At 55.5% G+C, this 20,195-nt stretch overlaps 8 protein-coding genes across 8 annotated transcripts; 6 read left to right on the top strand and 2 right to left on the bottom strand.

Annotated features, from left to right (window-relative positions):
* Positions 1–412: 412 nt before the first annotated feature.
* Positions 413–2,435, bottom strand: QC763_001270 (uncharacterized protein). The gene is made up of 4 exons (XM_062905248.1): positions 1,880–2,435; positions 1,463–1,801; positions 1,128–1,382; positions 413–1,046 (listed from the first exon to the last, which is right to left on the bottom strand). Exons 1-4 carry the CDS (start codon positions 2,222–2,224, stop codon positions 456–458), a joined length of 1,530 nt encoding a protein of 509 aa, XP_062767755.1. The 5' UTR covers positions 2,225–2,435; the 3' UTR covers positions 413–455.
* A 708-nt stretch (positions 2,436–3,143) lies between these two features.
* QC763_001260 (uncharacterized protein) lies at positions 3,144–4,646 on the top strand (the record flags this gene model as incomplete). Its single annotated transcript, XM_062905247.1, has 1 exon — positions 3,144–4,646. One exon carries the CDS (start codon positions 3,144–3,146, stop codon positions 4,644–4,646), a length of 1,503 nt encoding a protein of 500 aa, XP_062767754.1.
* Positions 4,647–5,612: 966 nt separating this feature from the next.
* CEL6A (1,4-beta-D-glucan cellobiohydrolase cel6a) lies at positions 5,613–7,403 on the top strand (the record flags this gene model as incomplete). Its single annotated transcript, XM_062905244.1, has 2 exons — positions 5,613–5,704; positions 5,794–7,403. 2 exons carry the CDS (start codon positions 5,613–5,615, stop codon positions 7,154–7,156), a joined length of 1,455 nt encoding a protein of 484 aa, XP_062767753.1. The 3' UTR covers positions 7,157–7,403.
* Positions 7,404–7,503: 100 nt separating this feature from the next.
* QC763_001240 (uncharacterized protein) lies at positions 7,504–9,692 on the top strand (the record flags this gene model as incomplete). The annotated part of the gene is made up of 3 exons (XM_062905241.1): positions 7,504–8,913; positions 8,985–9,293; positions 9,349–9,692. The coding sequence occupies exons 1-3, from the start codon at positions 8,805–8,807 to the stop codon at positions 9,690–9,692; spliced, it is 762 nt and encodes a 253-aa protein (XP_062767752.1). The 5' UTR covers positions 7,504–8,804.
* A 376-nt stretch (positions 9,693–10,068) lies between these two features.
* On the top strand, positions 10,069–11,778 carry QC763_001230 (uncharacterized protein; the record flags this gene model as incomplete). Its single annotated transcript, XM_062905239.1, has 1 exon — positions 10,069–11,778. The coding sequence occupies one exon, from the start codon at positions 10,069–10,071 to the stop codon at positions 11,776–11,778; it is 1,710 nt and encodes a 569-aa protein (XP_062767751.1).
* A 916-nt stretch (positions 11,779–12,694) lies between these two features.
* On the bottom strand, positions 12,695–15,283 carry OPI1 (transcriptional regulator opi1; the record flags this gene model as incomplete). The annotated part of the gene is made up of 2 exons (XM_062905238.1): positions 14,013–15,283; positions 12,695–13,920 (listed from the first exon to the last, which is right to left on the bottom strand). Exons 1-2 carry the CDS (start codon positions 14,644–14,646, stop codon positions 12,695–12,697), a joined length of 1,860 nt encoding a protein of 619 aa, XP_062767750.1. The 5' UTR covers positions 14,647–15,283.
* Positions 15,284–17,196: 1,913 nt separating this feature from the next.
* On the top strand, positions 17,197–18,605 carry apm1 (AP-1 adaptor complex mu subunit Apm1; the record flags this gene model as incomplete). Its single annotated transcript, XM_062905237.1, has 2 exons — positions 17,197–18,462; positions 18,525–18,605. The coding sequence occupies 2 exons, from the start codon at positions 17,197–17,199 to the stop codon at positions 18,603–18,605; spliced, it is 1,347 nt and encodes a 448-aa protein (XP_062767749.1).
* A 627-nt stretch (positions 18,606–19,232) lies between these two features.
* QC763_001200 (uncharacterized protein) lies at positions 19,233–20,081 on the top strand (the record flags this gene model as incomplete). Its single annotated transcript, XM_062905236.1, has 1 exon — positions 19,233–20,081. One exon carries the CDS (start codon positions 19,233–19,235, stop codon positions 20,079–20,081), a length of 849 nt encoding a protein of 282 aa, XP_062767748.1.
* Between the last annotated feature and the right edge of the window lie 114 nt (positions 20,082–20,195).

Below are 20,195 nucleotides of genomic sequence, written 5' to 3'. Positions count from 1 at the left end.
TCGGCATCTTTCAGGTGCTGCAACATGATCTGTTCAGGTACCTGAGGTGCGGCTGTCTGACAAGTCCGACGCAGGCTTTTTTAATCACCTACACTACACTATGTGCCTCTCTTGCTTTGGGGAGGGAGGGGAGGCACGGGGTGTGTGTGGAAAGCCAAGCATAGCCCGGTCTTGCCCTATGCTTTGCGTCCAACCCAAATCCCGTGATCTGCCGGCATGACCCAGACACGCCAGACGGGACGAACTCTCGATTTCCAGGACTGCAAAGCTTGTTTCAGATGCACGTTTTACCCGCCAAGCACCATCCTTCAGAACTTGGAACTTGGCGATCTCCACATGCTGCCTTGCCCCTGAACCCCTTTACACTACACTACACCACACTACACTACAAATAAATGTACGCATTACGAAGCAAAAGTTGGACATCTCTGTACTATTATCCGGTACTCTGTACATCAGTACTGAAAACGCCACCGCGCGTCGTCGTCGCCGTCCCAGTCCCCGTGCAGCTCGCCCACCTCCTTGACCTCGGCCGTGATGTCATCCCGCCTGGTGTTTTCCTTCTTCAAAATCAAGTACAGAATCAGCGATACAATGATGTTTCCTGCCAAGTAGCCCAGCGCAAAGCTGTGCCCGACAATGTACCGGGGCCCGTCGTTTTGCCGGTAGAGCTGTGTTCCTAGCACAGCACCCAGGTTTCCAATGCTGATCTGCATACCGTTGGCGACTGCTCGTTTTGTCTGGCCCGAGACGTTGATGGCCGGCCACGACAGCGCCAAGGCCGTCGCTGGGTAGATACCTCCGGCGGCAAAGAAGGTTCCCGTATATGAGAGCCCTGGCTGGCTCTTGGGGTCCGTGTTGGCCAGCAGGATAATGTAGCCTATCATGGCAAAGGATGCCGAGCCGATGAGCGGAATGGCGCGTTGCCCGTACTTTTCGGAAAAGGTTGCCACCGTCAGGGTTGTGAAGAAGGCGAAAGCATAAGGGGGGATGGTCAAGAGCTGGGCGTTGGCTGCAGTGTAGCCGAGATCTCTGATGATGGAGGGCTAACGAGCAAGAGAGGCCGGCCTTTGTCAGCATTTCAACACTGGCATTTGACAGCAGCAGGTGGTTCAAGTTTGACGCACCAAGAAAAGAGAGAAGGTGTAGAGAGGCAGGCTCATTGTGTGGAAACTGAGGCCGTAGAGCCAACACTTTGGGTCCTTGAGTGCCTTGGCAACGTTGCCCCATGTGAAACGCTCGTCATGGGTGGCATCGCTGTCAGCAGCAAGACGGTTCCGGATGAAACTCCGTTCCTTAGCTGTCAGGAACTCGGCCGTGTCTGGGTAGTTGTAGATGAACCAATACGCAAACACGGCAACCACGACGGTAGCAATGCCCTCCTGCTCATCGACTTAGTGTCAGTTCACTGCCATCACCGACAAGCCACGAGGCACACGCGGCCACTTGTTGGTCGACTTACGAGAATAAAGATCCATCGCCAGCCGTTTTCCCACACAATCCCTCGCATGTGTCCGATGCCATAGGCGAGAATTCCACCAAACGAACCGGCAAGCGCTGCCGCACTGAAGAAAAGTGAGATGCGAAATTGTCTCTCCCGTCGCTTATACCACATTGAAAAGTAGTACACCACGCCGGGGAAGAGACCAGACTCTGTGACGCCCAAGAAAAAGCGGGCAATGAAAAAGCCTGTCAAGTCTTGAACAATGCCCATCAGCGTGGCCACGATGCCCCACAGAATGGTCAGGGTTGGCAACCAAAACCTAGGGGTGGTCCGCTTGAGGATGATGTTACATGGAACCTAGCAAACCAAGGCGCCGGCCAAGACCCGTTGTCAGTACGGAGCCTCTTTAAGAGGCTACTAGATGCTGCTACTTACCTCGAAGATGACATAGCCTACGAAATACAATGTCAGGCCGGTGAGGTACTGATTTCCGGTCATGTGTAGGTCGCCTGTAAGGCCCTCGATCCTTGCATTGCCAACATTGCTGCGGTCGAGAAAGGACAGAAGATACAGCACACCGACGGCGGGCAAGAGGCGCCAGTCGATCTTACGCAAGAGTGACTTTTCGTCCACATCGCTGTGCTCGACATCGATGGACGGCGAGGCTGACAAGGGGTCTTGCTCGGCCTTCACTTTCCGAAGACTCTGGTCATGATGTTGGTCTGCCTGGTCAGCCGTAGGAGGCGCCATTTGGGCATTTGCTGAGAGCTTGGCCGTCATGGTGATTGGGATGCTTGGGGAAGGTCGGACAGAGTCTCGGCGATTAAGGCACGTGTCTACGTATGTGCCCTGAGATGAGAAGACAAGCTCAAGAGGCAAAACATCGCACTATTTTAAAGGCATCACTCCTCTTTAATAGCCGTGAGCCTCCGTGGGGGACTCGGGCTCGTCTCAACCGGATATGGCTTGAATTCGTCAAACGCGATCATTGTTCTGCATAGAGGATAAGAAAGGGTACCGGCCATCGTCTATCAGAGGCCGAAGCGCAGGACAAAAATCCGCAACCCCAGATACCCAACATCACCACGACAAGAGTCCAAGTCCATTGCCACATTTCCGCTAGAATGGCGACATATGCTATCCGCCTCTGTTATTGGTTAAGGGGGGGGGCGCCTCCCCGCGCTGCCTTATGCATCTACAGGGGGTCTTGATCACGACATCGCAAGGCCCATTGTTACGCTAGTTATTCGAATGACGGCGGTAGCCACTGACATCACTAGTTCTTTCCGCTTAAGGGAATGCCGAGAAGGCTGAGCGAGGCAAATAGCACAATGCTCAAGACGGATGGATGATTGGGGGCAGGAAATGGCGAGTTTGCTCCTTTGGTGGATGACATTGAATTTGAAACCCCCACGCTTATGCTGTATATATTATTCTTTGGGGACTAGGTGCCGCACTCGGTGCCTTGGATGCCTTATGTGCCTTAACATATATTATAGCACACTGTCTACCCTTGGAGCTGGCTGGCCTGGTTAATTACGGGCTATTGATTAGGTCAGCATGGCAGCATAACACTAAAGAGATGGATGACCACAGGTCTTCTTATCTTATCAGCAAGCCAAGGTGGCCTGCACCATTCGGGCGTGCTTTGGCTCTCTCTTGCGAAGTAGAGTAGACGTCACCCAACAACAACAAAACAATGAGTTTCACGTCCAGTCTTGTACACGACTTCGTCAAGCGACTGGAACACGGCCAGCCAACTGAAAACATCACCCGCCATGCTGAGATTCCCTGGTTCGACATTGGTGACGCGTCGGACCGAGAGCTGCTTGTCACGCACAGCTCGCCATGCAGCTTCACCTTGGGCACTGGTGCCTCCATCTACACCGACGTGCTGATTCCCGCCCTCACCGCCGCCCGGCGCGAGGTGATTCTCGTGACTTGCTTCTGGGCCCCGTCAGCTACGCTCTCGGCCCTCCATGACGCTCTCGTCAAGCTGGCTGCCCACCGGCGTGCGCTCCTCAACGACACCAGGTCCAAGGGCACCACTCCCATCCCACCCTTGCGAGTTCGCGTCTGCTTTTCATCACGGTCTCTACTGCAGAAGCTGCTGCATCCACAGTCACGAGATGGCTACATCTACCCGCCGTCGTCGTGGCAAGCTGCCCTGGGCCTGCCAGACCCTGCTTTGCTGGAAAGCGCTGCTATTCAGCTCCAGGCCAAAAGTCTCTTCCTCCTGCCCTTCAGCGTGATGCACCCCAAGTTTGTCATTGTAGACAGGCAGCGTGCCTTTATCCCCAGCTGTAATGTCAGCTGGGAGCCTTGGCTCGAGGGTTGCGTCGAGGTGACAGGGCCGGCGGTTAGCGGCCTCTTGTCGTTTTATTCTCGGACCTGGGAGCCCGAGCACGGCGGTGTCCAGCCACCCCTTGAGCGGAACCACCTCCTCGAGCCACCGGCGTTCGATGTCCGGATGGCGGGGCTTGCCTTGGTTGCCAGCGCCGCCCACCGCCGCGCCGCCCTCCTCCCCGAATCTCCGTCGCCTATTCCAACTCTTCTGCTACCCTCGTCATGTCACCGGAACCCACATTTCCGTCCCTTTCCTTGGCAAAAGGACCCCAAACCCCCGGGCACGCCCCTCAACGTCGCACTACTTGCGCTTCTTGAAGGGGCTCGGCGGTCCATCTACGTGCAGACACCAAATCTCACCTGTCAAGCGGTGCTCCGCGCTGTCTTGAGCGCTCTCCAGCGAGGAGTTGATGTTGACATTGTCACCAGCCGCAATCTCATGCTTCTGGAGCAGCTCGTGACGGCGGGCACCACAACTTCATGGTGCCTTCGGTCTCTGCTGCGCCGGTTCCGGAAGTTGGAGCGTTCAAAGCCAGAGTCTCTCCCCGCCGAGATGGAACTTGGCCATGTCCCCCTTGGAAGGCTACGCATCTCTTACTTCCGCCCCCAGCCGAGTCTCACAATGCGCACACATACCAAAGAGGAAGAACCAGTGCACTCTCATCTGAAGCTCATCATGGTGGATGACAAGTATACCGTGCTTGGTTCGGGCAATCTAGACCGTGCAAGCTGGTACACAAGTCAAGAGCTGGGCATACTCTTTCATAGCACCGATCTTGCCAACATCGTTGGCACCGAAGTCGACTGTGTGTTAGCGGACAGACTCGAGCTTGTTTTCGACTCGGCAGCACCTTGATGGTGAGAGCGCCTTGATCAAGGACCGGCCTATTGTTAGTCGGCAGCGGCAGCGCAGCGCAGCGGATAGACGGGATGCAAAGAGAGGATGCATTGCAAACCTCGTGCGAGTGCCGTCCCGGTATCTGGGAATGACCACTTTCGGCCGCGAGGGCATGGAAACCCAGACGAGCCGCCAAGAGTGCAACGCTCTCAAGATCTCGGCAGGCTCGGCTAGTGCCATGGCACCGATGGCAGAGTCGCCTTGGTGGTAACGGCGGGTCAATCAGAGCACGACAATGCCGGAACATCGCAAGTCTGTTCCGCACCCCCACCTCCTGTCCCCCCATCCCCATCTTCCCCGCAGACGGAGGGCTCTGCGCTTCCCATCGTGGATATTCAGGAACGAGGCTTCCGAGATCTAGTCGATCCAACCTCAATCAAGTGCGATGGCCTGAACCCGGTTCCGCTTCGACGCGCCCTCTTGCCAACCTGGTTGGCGGAGATTTCAGAGGTTTCCCATAAACAACGCCTGACGCTTTTTCGGCTCTCGGTCCCATCCGTTCCTGGACTTGCTCCACCTCCACATTGGCAACCTGAGATGGCGCCCCGGATGACCACATCTCATGGCCCTTCCGCCGTGTTTTGTTTCTTTTCGGAGCCTGGACCGACGGGACCTTGCTTGGGTGGCGTCGCTCGGAGCGATCTTCCTCCTTGCCCAGCCCAGATGAGCTGGCCATGATGGTGGGCTGGTGCGTGTGTGGGTGTTTGTCGCCCGCGTAGGAGATTTTCCCTCCAGCTTCAGGATCGTGCTCCCGTCGATCCGAAATGGGTTCCCTTTGACCCCAAAGGCAGTTGTGTGTGTGTTGGACTGGCATAAAAGAGGGTGCTCCTCCTTGTTGATGGACTGTCTCTAGAGCTTTGGCAGCCCGCACCGCTCAGTCCATCAAAGTCAGAGTTCCCGCAACAGCTCCGTCCACCCATCGCAATGGCCAAGAGACTCCTTCTCACGGCTGCTCTGGCAGCCACCACGTTGGCAGCCCCTGTCATCGAGGAACGCCAAAATTGCGGCTCTGTCTGGTAACCACCCCCTTTCCTTTCCCAAGCAACGAATCTCGACCTAGCTTGTCCCCAGCCATGAACTTTGTGCTGACCACTTTGCTTTACAGGAGCCAATGTGGCGGCCAAGGCTGGACCGGCGCGACCTGCTGCGCCTCGGGCAGCACTTGCGTTGCCCAGAACCAGTGGTATTCGCAGTGTCTTCCTGGCAGCCAGGTGACCACCACAGCGCAGGCCCCTTCTTCTACCCGCACCACCACCAGCAGCTCCAGCCGCCCGACTAGCTCTAGCATCTCGACCTCTGCTGTCAACGTGCCCACCACCACCACCAGCGCCGGGGCATCCGTGACGGTTCCTCCCGGCGGCGGTGCCTCGTCCACGGCTAGCTACTCGGGCAACCCCTTCCTGGGTGTCCAGCAGTGGGCCAACAGCTACTACTCGTCCGAGGTGCACACCCTGGCGATTCCCAGCCTCACCGGGCCCATGGCCACCAAGGCGGCCGCCGTGGCCAAGGTTCCCAGCTTCCAGTGGATGGACAGGAATGTGACGGTCGACACTCTCTTCTCCGGCACCCTGGCCGACATTCGTGCCGCCAACAGGGCCGGTGCCAACCCTCCCTACGCCGGCATCTTTGTCGTCTACGACCTCCCCGATCGTGACTGCGCTGCTGCCGCTTCCAACGGCGAGTGGGCCATCGCTGATGGCGGCGCTGCTAAGTACAAGGCTTACATTGACCGCATCCGTCACCATCTCGTCCAGTATTCCGACATCCGCACCATCCTTGTCATCGAGCCCGACTCGCTCGCCAACATGGTGACCAACATGAACGTGCCCAAGTGCCAGGGTGCCGCCAACACCTACAAGGAGCTCACAGTCTACGCCCTCAAGCAGCTGAACCTGCCCAACGTCGCCATGTACCTCGACGCCGGTCACGCCGGCTGGCTTGGCTGGCCAGCCAACATTGGCCCCGCTGCTGAGCTCTTTGCTGGCATCTACAAGGACGCTGGCAGGCCCACCTCTCTCCGCGGCCTCGCTACCAACGTTGCCAACTACAACGGCTGGAGCTTGTCGTCAGCTCCTTCGTACACCACCCCCAACCCCAACTTTGACGAGAAGCGCTTTGTCCAGGCCTTCAGCCCCCTCCTCACTGCTGCCGGCTTCCCCGCCCACTTCATTACTGACACTGGCCGTTCCGGAAAGCAGCCGACCGGCCAGCTCGAGTGGGGCCACTGGTGCAATGCCATCGGCACTGGCTTCGGCCCCCGCCCGACCACCGACACTGGACTCGACATTGAGGACGCCTTTGTCTGGATCAAGCCCGGTGGAGAGTGCGACGGCACCAGCGACACCACGGCTGCCCGCTATGATCACCACTGCGGCTTCGCCGATGCCCTCAAGCCTGCCCCCGAGGCCGGCCAGTGGTTCCAAGCCTACTTTGAGCAGCTCCTCACCAACGCCAACCCTCCTTTCTAAACTCGACTCCAAAGGGAAGAAGAGAGGGAGAGAGGGAGAGACAGCATGGCTCTGGACAAGCGGGATGAAGTGGAAGAAAAGCTTCTAGAGTTGTTGTTGGTTTAAATTTGAGGGAGAGTTCGTGTTCTCGTTGTACATATTTAGTTACCTAGATACATGCATTGATATGTATATAGTCTCATGCCCAGACAGCCCGAATGGGGCATGTTGGGCTGCTGGGAGACACCGAAATAGATTGTATATGCCTGTACTCGTCCGCACTGTGTGGTCCCTTTGTCGTGCTTGATAGCTTTGGTGCGTCGGTTTCCGGATCCGGCCACACAATCGCGTGGTTCCTGCAACAAGGACCCACGGCCATCGTGCCTCTCACATGTATCTTTGTAGTTCAAAGGTCTTGATAAACCCCAAGTTGTCAGGTAGTACGTAGCGGCGATTCAACAGCTCCAACACTGCCCACCTAGTTTCGCCACCGAGCAACCACGAAAATGCCGGACACCAAAAACGCCAACACCGACCGTGTCGCCGAAGACCCCTTACCAAAGGCCTACAAGTTCAAGAGGAGATTCTGTGAGTTCAACCAGTACCGGTACCGTAGCTTCTACGAGATGGGACACGATCGCGCAGGCGCTATTGGACACTGCGAAACTCCCGCCCATCGGGACTCGTCTAAGCCAGGGGCTGCCATCAGGATGGGGTAAGAGGTACAAACGAAACATCGTGACCCTTGTAACGAAGTACGACCAGGAGGCCAACCTCAACATAACACCCCAAAAACTCGTAGTGAGGCGTGCCCTCGTGGCATTAAGCCACCAAGATGCGTACAAGTGGTCTGTTAACAACCCCCTAACAGAGGATCTGAAATATTTCTGGACGGACGAGGACTCGGGCTGTATTTTGGAAGGCGTTGTTTTCAAAAACATGCATGAGGAGTACCAAGCCCTGCTGGAGAAGGTGCATCAAGAGAGGAGTAGGATTGCCGAGGACGTGGATGCTACGATCAGCCCCTCTCGCACACTCGCCCTGCTCGAGAAGAAGCTCCGGAAGATAATACATGATAGTCAGCAACAGGTGCACACCGCCGTGGAAACCGTATTGGAAAATAGCACATTTGGGCTTGGACAACTCTCGCTTGGGTCACCAGGTGGCAGCAAAACGGAAAAGCTGCAAAAACGAATCCATAAAAAGACAGAAGAGGTCGAGCGGTTACGACAGGAGAATCAGAGACTACAGGATGTGATGGCGACCATGAACCCGGTTTCATTTGAAAGGTATCGCGGCCATTCCATTGATGTCCGGACCCGCGCTGTCATCACGTTTATGAAAAACAAGACGAAGTATGAGTATACCGCCAATCCTAACGCTGAAGCGGCCCGGGTTGCCGTCAGAGACTGTATGGACCGGGTCCCAGAAGAAGATGGCGCGCAAGAGATTGTCGTGCCGCAGCCGTTCTCCACAGGCACACCTGCCATCCTCGCAACGGCCTTATCTAGACGCTTTCACGGGGCCGACTTTCTCATGGACTGCGAAATTGTAGCTGACAAGCTGGTTCTGGATCGCCACGGCGAAGCGGCGCGTGATACTCTCAGTCCCGTATTACTCTACCCCCCCCCAACCCCCGAATGGGCCGGACTTCATAACGGTTTTCGGCATGAATACCACACCACGGCCCCTGGCGGATGAGAGGAGCTGGCAGATGGTGCACGATCAAGTCTTCAAAGCCATGTATGGCCTAGAACCCGTGGAGGCCAGGTACATTCGTAAGTGAACTCGTGACCAAGATCTTATGCTGTACTTACAAACAGAAACTAACATAATGCCCACACCACAGGTGAATGCTTGCACCATGGCCGCACTGACAAGAATCGAAATGATCCAAATCGCACAGCGGCCCGAGAGAAGCTGATGAGCCATGCTAAATTCATTGACAAATATTTCAATGTCGCCGAATTCATTTGCTTCAACTTTAACACGGCGCACGGGCAAAACAGCTGGAGTCACACCGACCATTCATGGAGGGACAATTGGCACACCCTCAGAGGTGAGGTAACAGCCCAAATCTTTGGAAGACCCGCCGACAATAGACGTCCTCTTTTCCATGACTACGTAAGATTGTTTGCGCGGACATGCCAGCTGTACAGTGAGTCCACTCTTGGTGTGTTGTGTCGTCTCAGCTTGCTGATCGGCTTTTCCAGACTGGGGGGCTCAGACAGAAACGGAGTGGAATGAGGAAATGCAACAACTGGATCAGACCAGGTGGGACGTGTTCAGGTTTGCCTTTATGCTCTGGGTCCACCGGGACATACACACCGGTAATCTTGCGACTTCCTATGTTATAGACCCGGCAACGAAGAATTTTGTCCGGAAGCTGCCAAAAGATGTAAAGACTATATACCTTTGGAACGAGTTCAACTGGATCATTCAACACGACAAATGGGTGCACGGTTTCCGCAACGATCCCAAGCCCCCGGGTCCCAAGCTGGGTGGCTTTCACAAGCGCGCCGTGATGCTTATATGTTCCTTCATCCTCGCCCGCTAGAACCTCCTAAAGGCTATGCACATCCTCCAAAAAGTCAAAAATGGCATCAACAGCAACAAAAGGACCTGCAGACCTATTACAACGCCAAGGATCACTCAGCTCCCCCACATCCTACAAACCCCCCAGCCGCTACAAACCCCCCAGCCGCTACAAACCCCCCAGCCGCTACAAACCCCCCAACCGCTACAAACCCCCCAACCGCTACAAATCCCCCAACCGCTACAAATCCCTAGGTACCTACCTAACCAACTTAGGCAAATACCAACCTCAGCCGCACATCAACGTGTTCTTCAGCCGTCTCTTGGCAGCGGGAAGCCGACCTTGGGGTTTTTGTATTTGCCGTTCTTGACTCTCTTTCCACTCCATCACGCCGCACATGATGAGCGAGATGGACGGGCTGATACCTGCCGTGGCCAACTTGAGTATGCAACCCTCCCTTCGGAGGAAGCCGGTGAGGCCTGCGTCGAGCATCCCGCCGCCGCCGACTTTCTGTGCCGAGCTTGAGGGCTCGATGCCAACGACTCCACGGCCTCAAGCTAGTGGTGATTTCGATCAGGGCCTGATTCCGGTCGAGAGGGAGCCGCCACCGGACCATGAGGGGGTGATACCTCTGCATGCTCCCCATTCAGCAGCAGTTTCCCATGCGGGCCCGCCATCTACCGCCGTCGGTGCAGGTCTTCCCTCGCCGTCCCAGACCCCTGGTACTCCGGGTGTTGTATACACACCTGCCGCCTACCCGTCATGGCCTAAGTCATACGCTTCCCACCATCCTCAACCCGCTCCGTTGGTCTCACCCACACAGAGTCTTCCCACTTCGTCAGTCTCCAGCACCACATCACCCCCTCCCATATCTGGTATCCATTCGTCAGGCCAGAAACTCGGGGACTTTGCCAGCTCGGTATTCAGCAAAGAAACGGTCAAGTGGAGCAAGAAGACGGCAAGCCGCTTCGGCGGGGCCCTCAAAAGCGCCGCCACGAGTGCTCATGAGGCCGCGACAAAAGCCCAGGTGGCTGCGGTGCGCGCCGCTGAGCAAAGAAGACAGAGGCAGGCGGGAATTGTGGTCCCCCAGCAGACGACAAGCCCACAGCCGCTGTACACACCACAGTACTGGGCTTCTTCACACCACCACGCACAGAACACGGCATCCCACCAGCAGTCTGCTATCCCTTTTGTGCCGCCAGTGCGCCAAGATCAGAGCCAGAGCCAGAGCCCAGCCGCACTTGCTCCTGTCTCACAGGGCCAAACTCCGCACGTCTTTGCCTCAAACCAGACACCCTCTTCACCTCCACCACCGCCGGCAAAATTTCACTATCCTCAGATAGCAGCTTCGCCCTTGTCTCTTCCCTCACACCCACAGCCGCACAACTCACTTCCCGGTCATCACCTTCGACAACACCAGCAGCACCAGCAGCACCAGCAGCACCAGCAGCACCAGCAGCACCAGCAGCACCAGCAGCAACATTACTTGCACCACCCCCAGCCTACGCCAACTGTTGTTTTGGTAGGGGGATCAGGTGGAGGAGGCTCATTTCTTCCGCTGCCTGCTCCCACCGGCCCCTCAACTGGTTCATGGCAGCAGATCACAACCGCTGACCCTGCCAAACTGAATAAAGGCATCAACGCGCCCGGGTCTGGGGGAGGTAACAGCTCCACCCTCAAGACTGTCGGGACGGGCATGGCAGCGTTGGCTGCCGTGGGGGGGTTCACGAGACTGCTGATCGCCGCCAGCACGGGAGAGGACGTGGGCGAGATGGATTTTGGTAGCGGGGGTGGTGAGGAAGTCGTTGTTTCCCCAGACTCTGGAGAAAGCTGTGAAGCCCCGGGAGAACAAGGCGATGGGACAGGTTACCCAGACACTTATGGCGACGCTTCTCACACCCTGACAAGCTCTTATGCCGATCATCAGGATGCTTTGCAGGCCAATCATTTTGCCAACATGATCAATGCCCAGGCAAACGCCAATGCTCTGTCGTACGTCTCGGACACCACGACGACGTACGGCAGGAGCTCGAGCAGCAACCTGGTCAGCGATCCTTACGGATATTCGCACTATATCTATACCCCGGACCCAGCGAGCTGTATTTGATTTTCTCTGTTTCCCGCATTGTCTTGCGGGTTTTCATCATCAAATATAGTGTTTATTGCGACATTGTTGTCGGGTATTATGTCTGGTGTCTGCAAGGTGGCTTTCAAAATGCTTGCTGTCCACTGTCTCTTCCCTCCTTCTTTACTCATTCCTGGCTGTTTTCCCCTTCCGAATATGGCGATTGCTCATCTAGTATCTCAATGTTTCATTTTGATGTTTATTTTCTGTTTGGGATAGTTGCAGACTAGGAGGTGCTCTCTGATTTTGAAATATACTCCTTGATACGCAATACGCGAGATATACACTTTATGCGCCTTCGTGTGTTATGTATGTGCGTGGGTTATTGACCCACGCCAATGTTCTGTGCAGGCAAAAAGGCGAAAATGTGCCCTTCTCAAAGTGCATCTTTGCACCAAGGTGGCACGGAGCGGTCGATCCTAGAAGAATTTTGGATATAGGCTATCACAGGGTCTCTGATTTATTCTCCATCCTTGTGTGTGTGCTTTATCAACTGTCAACCTCGAGTTGTATTCCGGTCATACCGAGCGTCTCTCGCCATCAAAGAGAGCCTTCCTTCCTAGAAATTCGATCGGTCTATTGAAACCTGAAATATGAAAACCAATCGGCAAAAGAAGTCTGCGACAAGGAAAAGAAGCAAGAAGGGCAGAAGCGATTGTACTGTGCGGAGAGAACAACCGGTCAAAACCTCGGAAGACGACTTAATAAATACAATAAAGATGACTAAGGTAAAGGAATGACTAGTGGCGTGGGGGGTCGGCTGAATGATACATAGAGAAAAAAGTTGATTGTGTACGTAGGAGACGTGTGGTTGATGAGGATAAATGCTTTTGGAGGCCTGGCCTTTGCTCGATCCATATTCTTTTTAGTTTGTTGTGAGTACAGACCTCGGTGCTCTTCAATCTGACATCTTGACGTCCCCATCTACGCCCACCGGCCCCTGAACACCCATTGGGGAAGATGGCTGGGAGCTCTCGTTTTTGTTTTGGTTCTCGCACCATTCCTCAACAGCGTTCAGCGTCATGTTGAGGACATCGGTGATTTGCGTCATAATCTGGAGAGACACCTTGGCCAGCGCCAATGCCGAGTGTGCTCTGTGACGGATTGCTGCTGCTTCGTCGCCACCTTCCCTGGGCGCGTCCGGCCCTTCTTGCGACGCCATGAGCTTCCACTGCGCGGGCAAGCTTATCAGTCGACGAGCCACAAAGGCCTTGACGTTATCTGGCAGGGCACTCGCAGCGCATTTGTTGACCATGTCGACCGTCGCTGCGCTCGTCTTGGTTATGCCGTCAACGAGGGTCATGATGCGTGTCGAAAGCTCATTGTGACTGTGTTCGTCTTGGCCATCCATGGCAACATCTTCGCGATTTGCCGCGATGGAGCGATCATACTCCTCCACCGCCTTGGTCAGGCTCTCGAAGAAGTCAGTGATCCGCCCGTTGGTGTTGCTCAGCACCCCGATGAGAACCCGGAGACGCTTCTTGCTCTCATCCTGCATGGCAACGCGGAGACTGGACGTCGTAACCCACAGCTTATAGCTCCCAGACTCTTCATCCTGAGAGTTCGGCCCCCTCTGCTCGTCAGCCCTCTCGGTGTAGGCCGGCGACCTCTGGTCGTCATAGGCAGGCAACGTGTCGACCGTGCTGACCGAGGTGCGTCGATCCTTAGAACCTATGTCAAAATCGGCCATGACGCGGGCCGCGATGGCTGATTCTCTGTCCGTGTCCCCCTTCCGTCGCTTCACTCCCTGTCGCCCATCTTCCAAGTCGGACGGTGAGCGCTGCTTCCTGCCCGGCTTCTGCAGCCACCACCTGAGCCCGTGTCCGCCATATCTCCCTACAGTCTTGGCGACCGGCTTCACGACTCGGTCCTCTATGTACTCGGCATTCCTTCTGAGGACGGGCGAATAGTTTTTGGAGTTTGTATAGGCCGTATTGCAGACCGACGTGGCACTCTCTAGATATGACGCAACAGGGGCGATGCTGGGGTAAGACGTAGTGATCAATGACAGCAGGGGCTCCTGCTGTCTCTCGCTGGAGCTCTCCTGGGAGTTGGGCGTGCCCACTTGGTACGCCTCGGGAGTCCGGTTGCGCCGGCCGTCGCTGTCGTGGGGCATGGTGTCCACTTTTCCAGGTACCAGATCAAATTAGCTTCTAGACACTACACACACTGGCGCTGCCTTGACACATGTTGAAGTACAAGATTCGGGCACATACCTGTTCGCAGGCGCCCCAGAGCCTCGGCGGCGGCACGCACCCCCGGGTCATCGAGGCTGACGCTGGTAGCCCTGTGGTGACTTGGTTTGCCGCTGGTCACGTCCGCGTTCATGGACGATTCGGAACCCTGCACGTGGCTCGGTGTGTAGTATGTGGTGAAGGGATTCAGGCTCGGCCAATGATTGATGGGGAGACTGGGAGAAGCGACCGTCTTGTTTGTGGTCGCGGTGATTACTGTCGATGTGCTCGCCGTAGACAGGGGAGAATACGAAGACTCTGAGGCTGCAGACAGCGAGGGCAGGCGAGGAGTCTGCGCGCCAGTGACGGAGGAGAGTGACGGCAGAGTTTGCGCGGCCCCAATGGCAGGCTTCTCGTGCGGCGGCTGGATCGGGGCCAGCTCGGCAGTGTGGTGGGGGAAGGATCGCGAGGTTGGGTCGCCTGGATGGGAGATGGGCGGTAGCGGCAGGCTGTTTAGGTGGGACGAGTGCATCGTCAAAGTTGGTTCGTGGAACGCCGCTGGTGTTGAGCGGCGCTCGTAGTCCGGATAGGAGACAGCGGCACTCGCGTCTTGTGATTTTAGCTGCGAGGGTGTCGGGGACTGCGACGGAGGAGGCAGCACCAGCATGTGATCCATGTTGCCGGAGGTGCCCTTCCCAGCACCGCGGGCCTGGGTGCACAACCGGGGGCTCCTACTGTAGAGGCTATAATTCAGCGGATCCGCTGCTAGGAGACTGTCGTCATTTGGAGGAGTCGCAGGGCTGAGGTTTTGCTGGATGGTTCAGAGAGACCAGACCGCGACTCAGCGCTCCGCCTGCTCGGGACCTGTTCGCTGGAGATGGAGCCTGGATCGTCGGTGTCAGATGCTACAAGCGCAGGGTAGTAATAGCTGGAGAGCTGGTGCTGGTAGGGGAGCGGACGTGCGGACGTGATGTGGGAGCAGGCGTTGGCAGGAGGGGAGGGGAGGAAGAGTAGCAGATTGAAGAACGAAGCAATAATGGTCAAGCGACTGGGAGGGTTGGGGGAGGGGGCCGATAATATCAATGAATGAATGAATGAATAATCAAGCAATTCAAGCACGGGCAAGAAGACCGGCATTAGCTGACCGGGGTTCGGGTTAGACACTTGGCAATTGGCGTCAGGCGACTGGTAGGTGTCCGCTAGGAAGAGAAGCCGCAAAAGGGCAGTAGGTAACACTAGGTAGTTTAGTGAAATAGTGAGTGATTGATTGGATGGATGGAAGGAGACGGATTGGGGGAGGGGGCTTCTTTGCTTCTTGGAAAAGGGTTGAGGCGAGAGAGCGGGCAGGATTTTCGGCAACGCACCCTTCCTTCCCTCCATGTGAGCCTGGGGATTTGCACATGCTGCTCCCTCCCGCAGGCACGGGCACGGGTGCGCTACCTACAATCGTGCCTGAACCCACACTACTTGTCAGGCCTTCAAAATCGGCACTGGCCATGGCTTCCACCATGGTCAGGTTCGTTGATTCGCAAATTCCGGTCGATTCGTAAAATGCACTTTTGGCTGCAAATGTAGCACGTACGTCAAATCCATATTGAATTGTCACGGGCACTGAGAAGGCGCCTCGTGTGGACGTATCCTTCTCTATACCTAGTAGTGGCATGCCTCCGTCCACAGTCCACGGGACATAGTGTAGGTAGGTACATAGAAATGAAGAGAAAAGCCAGCCGAATAAGATACGAAAAAGAAGAAACAACCAAGACGTTGCCATTGCTCCACCAAACGCGGGTAAGGCGGGGTTCTGGTTCTGAGCTTCTCTCGAGGACGGCCTGTGCGACACAGACAGGGTGGCAGAGCTTACGGAGTGTATTTTACTTTTACATACGGTACCGAACACACGTCATGTGCAGCCCGGCAGAAGCTTTACGCACAGTCTTCATCAAATTTGCTGCTTTCAGATGTTCTGAGTGCGAAGAAGAAGGTCAGATAGTGAGGTGCACTCAGTGACTGGCAAGGAACCTGTTTCCAGGTGGAAAAGCACGTGTCGGACTGAAGAGATGCAGAGCGGCTTTATCTTGGAGCTAGCTCTCGGCCCTGAACGCGCTCAGGTGCTTTGTCACAGACTTGCAGGAAAGGCTCCACTGCTGTCCACCATCACATGCAAAGTTCCTGGCGGAATTCATTCATCAGGCCCAGACATCAGTCCTCCGCCATCCAGGGCTGTGTGACTGTCTAGCTGTCTACGGTGCCACCCACTTTGATTGCCCAAAAGTTCACCTAGCTCTTTTTTTGTTGGGATTTTGGAGGGGTCCCTTGCATGGAGAGTGTACGTGGAAGGAGGCTTCGGGCGTGGTTATCCGGTCACCTCAAGATATACTGTAGCATGTGAGAATTGGCAAGAGCCAAAAATGTCCAGTTCCTCTGACACCGGCCAAGCAGTAAGAGAGATACTCGGCCAGTTCTTATGGAACCGTTAGCGGAAAATCCTTCATCTCCGCGCCTCGAAATCGCATATTCATCCACGGCGGCACGGTTCGGAACTGACAGAATGCCGGTTCTTGTTGTGCGCATGATGATAGCACTGTCTAATGGGCGCGTTGAGGAAAGGAAAAGGAAGAGGAGAAAAAAACGCAGCGAGAATTTCTTTTGAGCAAAACCAATTGGTGGGGTAGCCGAAGGGCACTGACCACCTGTCGCTCCCATGTCCATGAACCCCACCTTCAAAAGCATGCCCAGGCCCCACAGAAAGCCAAGCCGGAAGCCTGGTTTCGCCTTTCACCGGCGGCAAGCCACAAGAACCTAGAAGGCACTTCCACACTGGCGCCACAGTGCCTCAGGCTTAAGCTTCAGAACCCTCCTGGCCAGCCTGGCCAGCGCACGCTCCACAATTGAGCAACGTCAGGGTTGTGGCCTGTGGCATCTCCTTGGTTGATAATAGCGACGGGACCTTCCAGGGTGTCTAGCAGCTGGCTGTTCAACGACACAACAACGCCTGCGACGACAAGATAGCGACGACAAGATAGCGACGACAAGATAGTGACGACAATATAGCGACGACAACACCGACGGCCATCACTCCATTGCTTTGGGTAATGGGAGTACTTGTAGCAACAATTACGATTCAATCCGCGTCCTAAAGTCTCTCAGCCCGACCGATCCCCCAATCGCTCTCGACGGGAGCTCCTGCGAAGCGTTCCCATCGCCATCCCCATACCGTCACTGTACCATGGCTTCAGCCATCTTCTTTCTCGACCTAAAGGGCAAAACCCTCCTCGCCCGAAACTATCGTGGAGATATACCCATGTCAGCCGTCGAAAAGTTCCCCATCCTCCTCAGCGAAGCCGAAGAAGAGTCGTCGGCCGTCCCCCCTTGTTTCTCCCACGAGGGTATCAACTACCTCTACATCAGACACAATAACCTCTATCTACTCGCCCTGACGAAACGAAACACCAATGCCGCCGAGATTCTCCTTTTTCTCCACAAAATTGTTGAGGTGTTTACCGAGTACTTCAAGGCGCTCGAGGAGGAGTCTATTCGAGACAACTTTGTCATTATATACGAGCTTCTCGACGAGATGATGGACTTTGGCTACCCCCAGACTACCGAATCCAAGATTCTGCAAGAGTACATCACCCAGGAGTCGCACAAGCTCGAGATTCAGGCTCGTCCGCCCATTGCTGTCACCAACGCCGTGTCGTGGCGCTCCGAGGGTATCCGTTACCGCAAAAACGAGGTGTTTCTGGATGTTATTGAATCGCTCAACCTTCTTGTGTCAGCCAACGGCAATGTGTTGCGATCGGAAATTCTGGGTGCCATCAAGATGAAGTGTTACTTGTCTGGCATGCCCGAGCTGCGGCTGGGCCTCAACGACAAGGTCATGTTCGAAAGCACGGGGCGGACGACGCGTGGCAAGGCCATTGAGATGGAGGATGTCAAATTTCACCAGTGTGTGCGTCTATCGCGTTTCGAGAACGACCGCACCATCAGCTTCATCCCCCCTGACGGAGAATTTGAGCTCATGTCATATCGTCTCAACACCCAGGTCAAGCCGCTCATCTGGGTCGAGTGCGTTGTCGAGTCGCATAGTGGATCGCGAATAGAATACATGCTCAAGGCCAGGGCGCAATTCAAGCGCCGCAGTACGGCGAACAACGTCGAGATTATTGTTCCGGTGCCCGACGACGCCGATACACCACGCTTCCGAACCAACGTCGGATCGGTGCACTATGCGCCAGAGCAGAGTGCCATCGTCTGGAAGATCAAGCAGTTTGGTGGCGGCAAGGAGTTTCTCATGCGTGCCGAGCTCGGCCTACCCAGTGTGCGAGGTGACGACGAGCATGGCGGTGGCATGACGGGTGGCTTCGGCGGGAGCATGGGCGGCGTGGGAGCTCCTGGCAAGGGTGCCAAGCGACCCATTCAGGTCAAGTTCGAGATTCCCTACTTCACCACCAGCGGCATCCAAGTGCGCTACCTCAAGATCACAGAGCCCAAGGTATGTGCTTGCTCTGCCCTTATTTGCGTTTTTGACCGTGTTCTCATTGACTCGTCCATTAGCTTCAATACCCATCACTCCCATGGGTGCGTTACATCACGCAATCGGGAGATATTGCTGTCAGACTACCAGATGCCGTGTGAGTCGGTCCTGTCGGGAGTCAACAGCACGACCTTTGACGTACAAGAGAGCTGGGTACTAGAAGCTACATGAGGAGGATCATAGTGGGCCGGTATGTGTCTGGCATTGGGTGATGGAGAGGGGGGCCACTTTGACCACTTAAATGGGATACGAATTTAATAATACTGGGCATTCTATTACGCTGAGTTTGCCTTTCTTTCAGTTGGGCAGCTTGAAGATGTATGCCAAAGCTTACTTCCACGACATCGAAGGTTCATGGGCTGCTGGAGTCCTCGAAAACGACGGGGATTTGTTGGCAAAATGAGCCCAAGAGGCAACAAGTCAACCAAAGACAGCCACACCGGCTTGAAGCCGGTGACAGAAGGGGAATGTATTTTGGATCAACGCTTCCCTACCAATCAACCAACGTGATCCAAACTGCCGAAACTGTCTCCTCTCTCTTCATAACGTCCCTTCAATATTGATTGAAGTTGGGGAACCAGGGGGTTGATATATTACCCGTTACCACATTAGCCTCGAATGGACAGTGCATAAATAGGGGCGCTTTTAGACTAGTCCTCGATTTGCACCTCTCCTGTTCGTGCTTTCTACACGCGGATAGCAGTTGCCTGGTATTCCACACGACCCTGATGATGCATTCACTCACCTCGCTCCTCCTCTCGACCCTCTTGGTGATCAAGGGGTCTGGCGTGCAAGCGCAGCCGGCCTGCACCAGAGATTTCCTTAAGACGGCAGCCGACAGCCTTCTCGCCGCGCAGACAGCCGGCAACCCTGCGCTGCTACAGCCGCTTTCTCCCTCAGCCGTTTACCACGAGAATTTTCGCAATGCTTCCCTCACGTCAGGCTCTTCCTTGACCCGTGCTACCAAGATCGACTTCTCACGCCACAGCCTCGACACGACACAATGCGCCACCTATACCGAAATTATCTCGGCCACGGGCGCGCAGCCATACGTGATTGGCGTGCAGATGTTTTTTACGTCAGCCCAGATCACAAAGGTTGATCTCTTGTCCACCACCACGGGCGATTGGCTTTTCAACGCAACCGGAACCCTGCGCTGGGCATCCCGTGAGAATTGGGGGACGATCCCCGAGGCAGATAGAGACTCGAGAGAGGTGATCAAGGCCGCTGGGGATGCGTACTGTGACATCTTTCATGACAAGTCTGTCGTTGTGCCGTGGGGCAGGCCTTGTGCTAGACTGGAGGGTGGCGCCTATACAGGCAACGGTGGGCAAAATGACAGGTGCGACGTGGGCATCCCGAGCGGTGTGCAGCTAGTGGACCGGAGGTATGTGATTGACGAGACGGTAGGCGCCGTCTCCATTTTCTTGAGCTTCAGCGGCATACCGGACAGTCACGAGTTTCGAGTCGAGAAGGGAACGTTGAGATTTGTACATACGATTACCGTGATGAACACTGGCAGTGGATCTGGAAAGGGGAAAGGGAAGCGGAAGCGGTTGGCTCGTGGTGACGCATAGGCACGTGGGCATGGGTTGTTAGGTGAAAGGCTAGTATCGAGAAGGCCGGTTTCGGCTTTGTCAAATGGCTGGTTGTACTCTCATGACATATACAAAACACAAAAAAAGCCAAAG

The sequence above is a fragment of the Podospora pseudopauciseta genome (assembly GCF_035222475.1).
Source record: "Podospora pseudopauciseta strain CBS 411.78 chromosome 2 map unlocalized CBS411.78m_2.2, whole genome shotgun sequence".
In the NCBI taxonomy this organism is placed as follows: domain Eukaryota; kingdom Fungi; phylum Ascomycota; class Sordariomycetes; order Sordariales; family Podosporaceae; genus Podospora; species Podospora pseudopauciseta.
Note: the sequence above shows the minus strand (reverse complement) of the source record. Positions and strands in the feature narration are given on the sequence as shown.